This window comes from Gouania willdenowi, chromosome 4 (genome assembly GCF_900634775.1).
Source record: "Gouania willdenowi chromosome 4, fGouWil2.1, whole genome shotgun sequence".
NCBI classification, from domain to species: Eukaryota; Metazoa; Chordata; class Actinopteri; order Blenniiformes; family Gobiesocidae; genus Gouania; species Gouania willdenowi.
In genome coordinates this window covers 11,873,740-11,886,764 of record NC_041047.1, presented here as the reverse complement: position 1 = coordinate 11,886,764, position 13,025 = coordinate 11,873,740, and the positions used below count along the sequence as shown (strand labels likewise).

General features: G+C 37.2%; 1 protein-coding gene across 4 annotated transcripts in view; it reads left to right on the top strand.

Annotated features, from left to right (window-relative positions):
* Nucleotides 1–13,025, top strand: part of crb1 (crumbs cell polarity complex component 1) — a 33,319-nt gene that overhangs the window by 3,275 nt on the left and 17,019 nt on the right. Inside the window, exons 2-8 of one of the 4 annotated variants that reach the window (XM_028445570.1) lie at nt 79–315; nt 1,915–2,110; nt 4,122–4,255; nt 5,538–5,720; nt 8,075–9,040; nt 10,361–10,911; nt 10,998–11,163. In XM_028445570.1, coding sequence (XP_028301371.1) covers nt 79–315; nt 1,915–2,110; nt 4,122–4,255; nt 5,538–5,720; nt 8,075–9,040; nt 10,361–10,911; nt 10,998–11,163 — 2,433 coding nt within the window. Of the gene's footprint in view, nt 1–78; nt 316–1,914; nt 2,111–4,115; nt 4,256–5,537; nt 5,721–7,772; nt 7,855–8,074; nt 9,041–10,360; nt 10,912–10,997; nt 11,164–13,025 lie in introns of those variants that run through there. The other 3 variants (XM_028445569.1, XM_028445571.1, XM_028445572.1) reach the window with 3 other exon arrangements.

The following is a 13,025-nucleotide window of genomic DNA, read 5'->3' as shown; positions in this document are numbered from 1 at the left end:
GTTTTGTATTTTGTATATCTAAAGAGCCTTTGTTTTACATTTTCTTTGATGTTTATCTTACAAATCCCATCACACTAGGTACATCCCTTGATAAGCCGTCTCCATTTGTGGACAAGTGCTTCCCAAACCCATGCCAAAACCGTGCATTATGTCGGAGTCGGGGGGACGGCTACTCCTGCTTCTGTGTACCAGGTTTCCAGGGCGCTCACTGTCAGATTGATGTGAATGAGTGCGTGTCCGAGCCCTGCAGGAACGGAGGCACCTGTGTGGACAGAGTGGGAACATTCTTCTGTGTGTGTGGCCCAGGGTTTACAGGTGAGTCACATTCAATACCCATCTCATTGTTAAGTTATACTTTAATAATAAATAACTTTGTGATGACAGTGTTCGGGTCTTTACCAACGTAGTTTTTCCCATCCAAGCTTTTTGAAATCATATATGCTACATTTCTATGGGGTGCCGAATGTAAAAATTCAGTCACTATTTCATAGCCGACATATTTTGAACATTTAGTTACTTTTCTTTCATTTGAGACAAATTCATGTAAAACGGCATCTTTTATATTATTGTTAAAAATGTGTAAATTAAAAATAAATCTAAATGTAAATGTTAAATCTAAATGTAAAAGTTAAATCTAAATGTTAAACGTAAATCTAAATGTTAAATGTGAATCTAAATGTTAAATGTAAATCCAAATGTTAAATGTAAATCTAAATTTAAGCTAAATGTTTAAGGGCCGCATGAATAACAGGTTCTGACTTTACACTTGGCGACCAATTCAAAATTTAGATATACATTTAACGTTTACATTTAGATTTATTTTTACTGAGCAGACATTTTGATATAGAACATGCCATTTCACATGAGTTTCTGTCACTAATAAAAGAACAATGTAACAATGTAAATGTGAGGAAAGTGAGCTAAATGTTTAAAATATGTCAGCTATGAAAAAGTGACGGAGTTTACCATTGAACTATTGAGTGCAGATCAGGAGCATCAATTATACAAAAAGCTAACTGACGAATTGGATATGCTTCAAAGCAGCTGTTGATGTTGATGTTTAGTTCAGTGATTCCCAATGCACAGACCCAAAAGATACAACCAGTGGCTGAAAGGTCACGTGCTTGTACCAAAAACAGCATTTTGGTTTTAAAATGAGTATTACTGTACATCTTAAGTTACAATAACTAGAAAAACAGACATAAAAATGTAATTCAAACAAGTGAAATGGTGGGATTCAGTTTTGCAACATTTTTCACTTACTTGACCAATAATATATCAGGGTTAAAGAGAAAAGGTTTGCAATGAACTAAGCAAGAATGACCTTAAAGGATTTGATCATTTTGGTGTGAAAAGAAGTGAGGGTGTGAGTTATTTGGTTTGACCAGATTACAAAAAGGACACAAAAACAAAACAAAATGATACCAGAGCAGACACAACAGTTTAGCACCAATTGGATCCAGATAATAGTACCTGTACAAAGACAGAGATGATCCAGGGAGAAACATAGTTAGTTATCCAGTATTGTTGACGATAGGAGTTTTCAACTTGTATTTGGGACCAAAAAGTTTTTTCGGGGTGGTTTGAAATGAAGTGATGGGGTGATGTCAAACCAAGTAAGAATTATTGATCTCACTACTATATAATAGGTAATACTCATACAGTTTTTTTGCACTCAAAATTAATTCAACAGCAAAGCACTTTTTCCTCAAAACTTCCAGGATTTCTATTTTTTTAATTTTTTTGGTTCTTTTTCATCAGTTTTAATGTGACAAACCACTACAGACAAAAACCTTGTGGTTAGATAAAAAAGCATGGACTCATGATCACAGTCCCTCAGGATAAAAGCTTCTCTCCATCCTCCTCACTCTCTCACCTGACCCTTGACCCCTGCCTGGCTTTGATTTCTTCTAGGGGTCACATGTGAGGTCCAGATTGATGAGTGTCAATCACAGCCATGTCTCAATGGAGGCAGTTGCGAGGACAACTTTGGGGGCTTCAATTGCACCTGCCAGGCTGGTTACCAAGGACACCGATGTGAAATCAACATCAATGAGTGCCAGGAGCAGCCATGCAAAAACAGGGCTTTCTGTATAGATGGTGTGAATGGGTGAGTAGCTCAGTTCAGTCCAGTTTAAGGTGGAGAAAATACAGAAGAAAAAGGGATTTTGATGGACTGAGCATTAAAGCTTGTGATGCCTTAGTTCTTTGTGTGACTTTTTAACTTCCTGTTGCTGATCTTCCACCTTCTGTTGATCCATTTGAAAACACATCAACTCCTAGTGTGCTCAGATACATGGCAGCAAATGAGTAGAGTTGCTGCTATCGTATAATGAACCACAGCACATGTGTCAAACTCAAGGCCCACGGCTAATTTTATTTGATCTTAATAAATTGAACAATTAATATTCAGGCATTATCTTCTTATTTAACTCAAATTTAACATAAAATTATGTTGCCTTCAAGGCATTAAAAATGATAAATATAAGAAATAATTTTATAGTAAACGTTTGTTTATTAATAATGTATTATTAATACTAATATATTGTGATTATATTGTGAAACATTTTGTAATTCACCAACTAATTCAGTTGTAAATATCTCAGCCCCCCCAAATACAAAAATAACAAAAAAAAAAAAAAAAAATTAAAATCCACTATATTTGCAGAGCTCAGTTTTCCAGTTCTAATATCAGATCAGGTCATTTTTTATCTCAAATTGTTGAAAGAATTTCAATTTTAACCAAAATCTGGCAAATTTTACTCAAATCCGGTAAATTTAAGTCAAGATCCTGCAGGGAGTGATAAACTCACATACTTTATTATTTATGTATCATTTATACGTGGTAGAAGTCCACCTAAAATCTGTGGCCCACTAAAGGTCAAACTGGTCCGTATTTGGCCCTGAACTAAAATGCATTTTTGGACACCCATGAACTACAGGATTTGAATTGTACCATACACACGAAGGGGCGTGTTGTTCAGATGACAAAATAAAGAAATTAGTTTTTGATTAAAGGTTTTTTTTATTCATTTGTATTCAAACCTCAATACATGGCAAGTATAGTTACAAAGAGAATAGACTAAAATCTAAAACCTAGAAAATGTAGATAATGGTCAAACGTATTCCCCCATAACCGGATGAACTTCTTTGGGAAGAGGTGGGATTTTTATACAGCTTGGGATCATTTTCCACTGCTTCTGACTAAATTTGTCATTAGCCAATAAATAAATACACAATACATTTGAACACACACAACAACTTTTACCAATACTATAACCAGTATTAGGAGTAACTAATTATTTTTGTAATACATATATTACAGTAATATATTTATTTTTGAAGTAACTCAGTAGTGTAAAAAAAGTGAAAAGTGGTAATATATTACTACGGTAGTTTCAATTAAAGTAACTCAAGTTACATGCTTATTTAATCTAAGTGCACATTTGCTTTGTTTTCTCACTGTTTGCAATTATTTGAGGAAAAAAAAGATGATCATTATAGTAAAATATAACTTATGGGGAACAAAAAAGAACTTTCTGCTCCTGAAACAAAACTTATTATTATAAAACTTGTTATTTGAACACTATCAGTGTGATTATAATTAGTGTTCTGGACCAAAAGTAACTCAAAGTAGTGTAACTAAAAAAACAGTAATATTTTAATACAAATATATTACATTTTTATGCCAATAACTAGTAATATAAATATATTACAAGTTTAGAGTAACTTACCCAACACTGACTATAACACTGAATAGGACTCCATTACAACACAAGTAGTAAGATAGAAAAACTAAAGTTTAATGATGTGTCAGGCCTAATGATACATTGGCAAATATACATTATTGTAGAAGCAATCACAATAAATGTTTTAAATGTTGTGTTGTCATCAAAGTGCACAAAAGCATTCAAGAGTTAAAGAAATAATCCCAGTTAATAGAGAAACAACTGGCATTTTTCGTGCACTTTTTTTTTTTAATATTCACATATTGTACACATGAATATTTCTATATTCAACTATTATAATAATCCCCCCCGAACTTTGAACCCAACCTAAACCCAAGTCTTTTTTTAATCCAGCTTTGTATCCATCTCGTTGTGTGGTTGTCCCAGATACAGCTGTGATTGTTCTCACACAGCCTTCACTGGACTAAACTGTGAGGAACCTTTAGTCCTGTGTTCCTCTGAGCCCTGCTTCAACAGTGCCATCTGCAAGGAGAACCAGGGGAACTACACGTGTGAATGCTGGCCTGGTGAGTCCAGCTATTCACTGTGTAAGAGTACTGATATATCCTATACACAAGTACAATACTGTTAGTTGATTCATATGAATTATACTCAAGTACAAGTACTGTTAGTTGATCGAAATGCATTATACACAAGTATAAGTACAAGTAAGCCATACATAGAATACTCAAGTAAGTATAAAGTAGCTCGATTAAATAGTACTTAAAGTAAAAGTTTATTTTTGGTAATAAATCTTGCCACGGGTGCGTACAGTAAACATCTCATGTATAAACTTAAAAAGGAAGAGACCAAATCTTGCACAATTTATTTTCAACAAATGCATCTGTATACAAATTTACAATTATTTGGAAAATAAAATAACACCTATGAATTCAATTCAAAGTGATTTTTTTTTTTTTTTTTTTAATCAGGCTCCAAGTACATTTATGAACTCTAAAACTGTGCCATGTCAAATGTACCACGTGGGTAATAACATAATAGGTAGAAACCACAACCTAAACCCAAGAAAGTGGCTGGACTTTGATCAGAAATGACACGACTAAGAACATTAAGATTATGTTCAAGGTGCCTTTATAAACTGAAGTTCATGTTTATGAAGAGACCATGAAACGGAAATAAAAAATTTAAAAAAATCACAAAAAATAACAATTTACTAAGCAACGGTTGGGTGTAGAAATTCAACACATTATTTTACTTTTTTTTTAAAAAAACATACTTAAGTACAAGTAAAATGACTGATTTAGAAATATACTCAAAAAAGTCCCTGTAAAAGCAACTCAATTACAGTAACAACAAGTGTATCCGTTATTTTAACTTTGGTATCCAGTCAAAATAAGATGTAAACTGGACACTGGAGATGAAAAATATCTGTGTGTATAGAACAGAGGTTCTCAACTGGTGGGTCGGGACCCAAAAGTGGGATTTCAGTCCCATTTATTCTTACCTCCAATGGTAGGGGGCGATAATAATAACACGCTTTTCAATTTCTCAATACTGCTTAGAAAAAACACATCTTCCATGAATTAATAAGTGTGGGAGTTTTCTGTGTACACATTAAAAAATATTAAGAAACATTATTTTAAAGTGAAAAAAAAATAGAGCCTAATGCACAGTGATATCATGATACATATTGCACCATATTTTTGTGTGTTTCTTAATAATGAAAAAAAATAAATCATTAGTTTGTGTTGATGCTTCTTTGTAAATGTTGATGGTGAGTCCCAAAGCCAGGTCAGCTGAGAACCACTGATATAAAATACAGCCTTTTTCTGATTCTTATATCTACAGGTTTTACTGGTCGACATTGTGAGATAGACATCAATGAGTGTCACAGCAGTCCGTGCATGCATGGTGGTCACTGCATTGAGAGGTCATGGCAGGAGCTGTACGGCAGTGAAGCTCTACTGCCTGAAAAATACGACCACCAACATGCTGAGGGCTACATCTGCAGCTGCCCTGAAGGGACCACAGGTACGTTACACCTGCAGGGTTTGTAAATGCTTGTTTTTGCCATCAAAAGGTAAAGCAAAATCGCAAATTACAAATTTAAGTATTTAGTATCTCAATGATGTATTTACAGTTTTTCTTTTCTTTTATGCAAACGTTCACATTGTGACAAACTAAGCAACTTAAAAACCATGAAATCCCAATAAATTAATAAATAAAATAAATACACTTGTTTTCTCTACAACCCTTTTCACTGTGTGAATGGACACACAATCTTCTCAAGACAAAGTTTCAAGTTCAATGCTGTAAAGTTTGGAAACCAAATTCAAGAAAATCATATTTTTTTTTTTTTATGACCGCAGTGTTTTTCCTATAAAACTAAATTCAAAGCCTTTGTCTGCACAGCTGCATGCCAGAACAAAAAAAAGACTGCTTTGTTGTTGATGTTGTGTTTCTGTAGTGGGGTTTAAACATTTCACCTGAAGGCCAAAAACCTCCACCCAGTAGGTCCAACCCAGTGTGAGAGATAAGTTTATTTTAAAAACACTAAAAATACATGAATCATGCAGTAGAATATAAATATAAATATATTTTACTGTTGTAGATGTCTAATAGTCGTGCCTTAATGTTTGTGTTAATCCAGTATGTCCTTCCAAGCATACATGAGTTTTTGCATTGATTTCAGTCTAAAATAATTTAAATTGTTTGTTTAGAATCTCCAAAATCAGTGTTTCTCAAATGGGGGTACGTGTACCCCTAGAGTACTACAGGGGTACTTGAGAGAGAGAGAGTGGAAAATGAACAAATAGAGTCAGTCTTGGTCCCACCCGAGGTGTGAGACGTCTGTAAATAATAAAAACTATAGAAGTAAATATATTCAGGAGCCACTAAATCAGTGATTTTCAACCTTGGGGTCGCCTGAAATTTCAAAAATAGATTAAATTATTATTATTATTTTATTATTTAAACAACACATTATCTTAAACAACTGTATTCTATACTTTCACTTTGTGAAATATAAATCTAAGAAAAATCTGAGCTCAAACATGATTAAAAACTAATTGTCTTTAGGGTCGCCAGAAATTTTTGATATGATCAAAAAAACGTTAAGAACCACTGCACTAAATACTGTTTCTTTCCACAATATGTGTTAGCGCTCATTCATTCCATCATTATGCTCTATAGATGTTTTCAAATAGTTTTCTAAGCAAAATGTTGTTGTCGGACAAAGGCGGTAATTTAAGCCCAAAAAGGTTTGAGGAACACTGTCCAAAATAACCAAGAGAAGGCAAACTGTCACATGCTGTACCCTGAGCATTCACTTAGTACGCTAGCATAAAAAAAGGCAGGTACAATAAATAAAGAACGAGCATTTTTCTGTGTGTTTTAAATATAAGTAAACTGATAAACTGGATGAGCAGAGCCTGATTACAGCAGAGGGAGACGACATCGTTAGTTGCAGCTGTGATACACAGGTGAGGTGCGTAAGGCTGATTAGCAGAGGAGGAGCTGTGACAGCATTAGGCATTGTTCAGGTTATACACAGGTTATTTAGTCACCCGTCTGGTGAACCTAAGATACCTGTTAGCCGTTAGCGCTCTATTATAGCAAGACAAAAGTGAGACCGGTAGCATCTATGACCCCACCGTCATGTATATGTTGTTGTCCAAATACTACAGAGAGGGAGTGAAAATGGCATGAAAGTTTACATATATCATTTTTATCCACAACATTTTTTTCTGTTTCACGTCTATGTTATGACATTGTCACTGTAAATGGTCATTTTACGTCGTAAAGGCTTACAATCCAGCTTACACAAGAGTTGATCTGCAGGTTAAGCATAAACGACTGCTGCCTGCAGGGAAACGTGTTGTAGAAATCCACTCTGGCCACTGGCAGTGGCACAGACTCACTGAGGTGGCCAAAGAGCATTAGCTTAATCCTCAGGATCTGGCTTTACTGGTCTCCTGACTGGAGCCACTCAGCCCTTCGTGTTGTACAGAAGACGACAACAAGGAGACCTCTGTCGGAATGGTCTCTACACACACACGATAATATGGTGCATTCACGCAAGTTTAGGTCTGTTTCATGGGAAAACGTATTGGCATGATGTGGACACCTGCACCATGGATTTGGGGGATTTTGTTGCTTGGAACAGGTAAAATGATTTAGTGCTGGTAATAGACAGCTATTAAATACCAGGCTGTGGTATTTTATACAAGTACAATATGAAAGCTATAATAAGCCTGTTAAATTAGCTTTAAACAACAATATTCTACTCAGACTACAGGTTTCCCATGCATTTTTCAGTGTTTTGAAACAAATTATTACTTTTTAAAGCAAGCAAGATGTTATATAACCTTCCCCCTCTGTTACAGGTTCCCTCTGCAAAGAGTTGATAAACCTTTGTGAACCCAGTCCGTGTCAGAATGGAGGCAGATGTGACAGACGAATTGGAGGCTACTTTTGCCACTGCCTCAGACGCAGTCTGGATGGCTTCACTTATGGGGGCGTGAACTGCAGTGTGAGGTTGGTGGGCTGTGAGGGCCACGAATGCCAGAACCACGGCTCCTGCTCTCCGTTCCTGTTGGATGGGACCCATGGATACTCCTGCTCCTGCTCACCAGGGTTCACGGGACCCCTCTGTCAGACTCCCACCACCTTTTCCTTTGAACGCAGAGGCTATCTACTGCTGCACAATCCTCTGGTTGATGTGGAGGTGACCTGTAACGTCACCCTCAGCTTTAAGACAGTGCTGCCCCAAGCCTTGTTGTTTCAAAGAAACACCAGAGAGTTGCTGCTCACGTTGGAGCTGGAGGGAGGAAAGCTTCGTCTCACACTGACGAAAAAGGCCTTAGTTGGGACTGAGTTAGAAAATCCAATCCAAGTCCTGGAGCTTCTGCACGAAGTCGCTGATGGACAGTGGCACACTGTGGAGGCTGCACTTGGAAACTGGCTGCTCAGCTTGAAACTTTTGACTTATGCTGAAAGCTGTGAAAGCCAGACCTGTCACAAGGTGGCCCCCATTCAAAGCAACGTAGCGGGGCCCGTGGCTCCTCCTCAGAACACTTTCATTGGAGGAATTCTTTCAGAGTTGAGTGGTCCTTATGGCCAGTCGGCTCTCCCTGCATTCATAGGCTGCATGCGGGATGTTTTTGTCGACTGGCAGCTTGTTGTCCCAGAGGAATGGCTGAGCAACTCTGCTGTCAATGTGTCCCCAGGCTGTAGCCACAGGGACCGCTGCCTGGATGTGCCTTGTCAAAACAGAGGACGGTGTGTGAACCTGTGGCAGAGCTACCAGTGCCACTGTGCAAGGCCTTATGAAGGACCCGACTGTGAGGAGGGTAGGTTTACACTGCCACATTCAAAACAACTGATTATCAGAAGTGTAAAGAGTACTGACATATCCTACTCAAGTAGAAGTACTGTTACTTGACTGAAATTGTACTCACGTACAAGTACAAGTACGTCATATCTAAAATACTCATGACGTATGACGTGATGCATTTGATTGTTGACTGGTCATTTCATTTTTTGTAGTTTCACAATGTCCGTTGATCATTTTAAAACAAACAATAATAATTTACTCAGTAACGGTTGGTTGTAGAAAAGTAACAAATTACTTTACTTCTTTCAAAACGTACTTAAGTAAAAGTAAAACTACTGATTTAGAAATGTACAAGTACCTATAAGAGCAACTCAAATATAGTAACGTGAGTAATTAATTTCACCTCTGCTGATTATTTCTATGACAAAGCAAAGCTCCAATCACAGGTGAAGACCATGAAGCTACTGTTATCTCATCTGGATTATCTTCATCTTTAATGGCTGACTGAAGGAACTCATTAGTTGGAATGGCAGTCTCTCAATTAGAAGAATGGGAGATTAAGTCCCGGGCTGTGTGCAAAATGGCATACTAACGTACTACTAATGCTAAGTCTGATGTCAAATGGAGGATGTAGTACGTTAACATTAGATAGTATGGAGAGATTGAGTACAAGAGAAATACCCAGATGTATACTATAGCGGCACACTAGTCATACTCAACCACCCCATGATGCATTGCAAGCGGAACGTAAAATTGACCGGCTTCAAGCTAAAAATCAAACATCCCCTTTTCAAAATAAAAGCATCTCTTCTTGTCTTCCATTAGTTTTTAACACTTCTGTAAATAGAGCTCATGTTTTGAAGTTAACCGGAAGTTTAGTCAGTTGCACAATGGCAACTGAATGGTCTCTGAAAATCTCCAAAATGTCAGCATGAAATTTGTTTCTGAGTTTTATGGATCAAATGACCACATGTTAATATTCTACTTGGTGACTTTCTCGCTTAAAATGTTTTCAGAACTTTCAAAGGTGAAGAATTTAGCCTCAGTGTGCTTCAGGTTTTTATCGTTGTAGGTTTGAAATGCATCTTGGGAAACTTGGAAGCTTACTTCAATGGGAACTGTCACAAGCCTAAACCTCCTCATCATACTAATAGTAAATAGTAGACAGTTTTTACTCATTGAGTGTGTATTGTGTCGTACGTTAGTGTGCGATTTCCAACACAGCATGTATGTTTACTGGTTTTTACCTTGAAGACAGTAATCAATACGTTCTAAAGAACTTTTTTTTTTGGTTGATGGTTTTGCTCACGTTGTCCGTGGTTTTCCATCTTTCCAGAACATGTGACCGCTCGCTTTGGTAATGAGGACTCTCACAGCTATGCAGTGTTCACCATCACTGAGAACCTGGGGCAAAACCTCTCCATTTCCCTCTTTGTGCGCACACGAAGGCCCAGTGGACTCCTGGTAGCGCTCGCTAACAACAGTAACCAGTACCTGATTATGTGGCTGGAGGAGGGCAAGGTTGCGCTTCAGCTCAATAACAATCAGAGCCTAAAGGCAGAAGGTGCCGTCCATGACGGAGAGGTGCACTTTATCAGTGTACAGGTCAAAGATGGTCACATGACACTGGATGTAGCCAATCAGCAACAAGGTGAAGTGGAAGTTGGAGATGTCAGCGTCCAAGCAGGTGACTCTGTCTATGTGGGAGGTTTGCTAGAGTGGGGGGAAACGTCAGTGTTGGATGGATATTTCAAAGGTTGCATTCAGGACCTGAGGATCAGCGACAGGAGGCTGCAGTTCTTTGGTTTGGACACATCGCTGACATCATTTCCTTTGGAGCTCATGGAAAATGTGACGGCCGGATGCTCCGGGGACAACACCTGCAGTGTGAGTGGACACCTCAGAAGCAGACACTCTACAATGTTAGTAACGTGTGGAAAATCAATGGTCCATGTTGTGTTTGTGATCCTCAGAGGAACCCGTGTCTGAATGGGGGGATGTGCTACTCAAAATGGGATGACTTCACCTGCGCGTGCCCCCCCAGCACATCAGGGCAGCGCTGTGAGAAGGTGAAATGGTGCGAGCTGTCGCCTTGCCCCATGGACACAGAGTGCAGGATGCTCCGTCAGGGCTTTGAATGTAAGTCACATCATCTCCATAGGTCACAATACATTCAAAGTCAAAGTCATCCTAAGCCACATGTCAAACTCATGGCTCAAAGCTGTGGCCATACCAGCCTGTCTAAGCAGGTCTGGGCCTGGTTAGTAGTTGGATGGGGGACCACTGAGAATTCCAGGGGCCACAGTGGGGGACAGTCGCTCCAGTGGTATATGTCATTGTGTCCTTGGGCAAGACACTTGACCCACATTGCCTTGTATGATTGTAGTGTGTGATTGAGTGTTGGTGGTGGTCGGAGGGGCCGATTGAGCACTATGGCAGCCTCACTTCTGTCAATCTGCCCTAGGGCAGCTGTGGCTACAATAATAGCTTACCACCACTAAGTGTGGAAAGAAAGAATAATGCCTTGATTCTGTAAAGCTCTTTCAATGTCTATGATAAAGCGCTATATAAAATCTAATGCATTATTATTAAAGCTTAAATCCTCAAAGCCCTTTGGAGCATCCAATTCGGCCCGCAGGAGAAAACATTAATCATGTAAATGAAACTCAACACTCCTGGTGCTTATATTACATGATTGCAGTCATTTTAACGTTAAACTGTTGAAAAAACTAAAAATTCTTACAAAATCATTAACATTTTTACATAATATTATTATTATTATTATTATTATTATTATTATTATTAATAATAGAAATTGGTCACAAAATCAATGAAATTTAAAGTGAAGATCCTGTTGGAACTGATATCTGTCACTTATTGCTAGAATATTGTCAGTTTATTACATATTTTGTATTTTATGTATACGTAGAAGTGTAAACTAGGGCACAATAATATTGAAATTACTTGTTTTCCTGCATAAAATCTGTGGCCCACTTGAGATCAAACTACTCCATGTTTGGCCCCTGAACTAAAATGAGATTGATGCCCTTGTACTAAGACAAAAGGCTCTACAAACCTCTCAGCTTAGGTCCTTGGAGGCAGGATTAGCATATTTTTGTTACATAAAAACAATTAATCCCAAACGTGGAGTTGCTTGTGTCCTACTCTGAGTAAATGGAAGTTACCTAATCTTTGATCTTATTTGTAGAATTAGCCGATAGAGTCCTAATTGGTTAAGATGTAGTGATACAACACTCTTAAATATTTACCAACCCAAATCTTTCTGCACAATACGTTCTGTAAGTGCTTTTGAACACAGGATTTCCTCAAGCCCCCTTATGCTTTTTTTGTTATGGGGATTAGCCCTGATTGACCATCTGCCTCAGAATCCATCCTATTGTCCCTCAGTAAATATATGACAGCTGAATATTTGTAATATCACCTTTTATAAAAGTGTTTATCAATATACATCTTTAACAACAATTTAGTTTAAATATAATGCATTTGGATGTCATCATTTGAAAAACAGTTTAATTATATCAGGTATCAATCCTTGGATAGAAATTGTGTTGTCATTATGGAAATCAAAGGAATATTCTCACCTATTCCTCCTTCTTTGTATTTGATTAAGATTTTTTTTTTTTTTTCAAACAAAAATTAAAAAGAAAAAATACATAAAAACCAGTAAAGAAAATATACAAAGATCAGTTTGACATGTAGTATAAACTTGTTAAGTCCCACCCCCTATCACCCTATAATCTATTATAATATTACTGTTGATTCCTATACAGAGTGAATGCATTTACGATACAATATCCGTTGATATAAAATCAATCAACAGTTTTTAATCACACCATATACATCAACTTCATTACAATAGATACATAAATAATTGTACACAACATATATATATACATACTCATAACTAAAGGATTTAATAATTAGTCGCCTTCATTACGATGTGTGACTTCACTAAGTATTTAATTATAATGTGTTCAAGA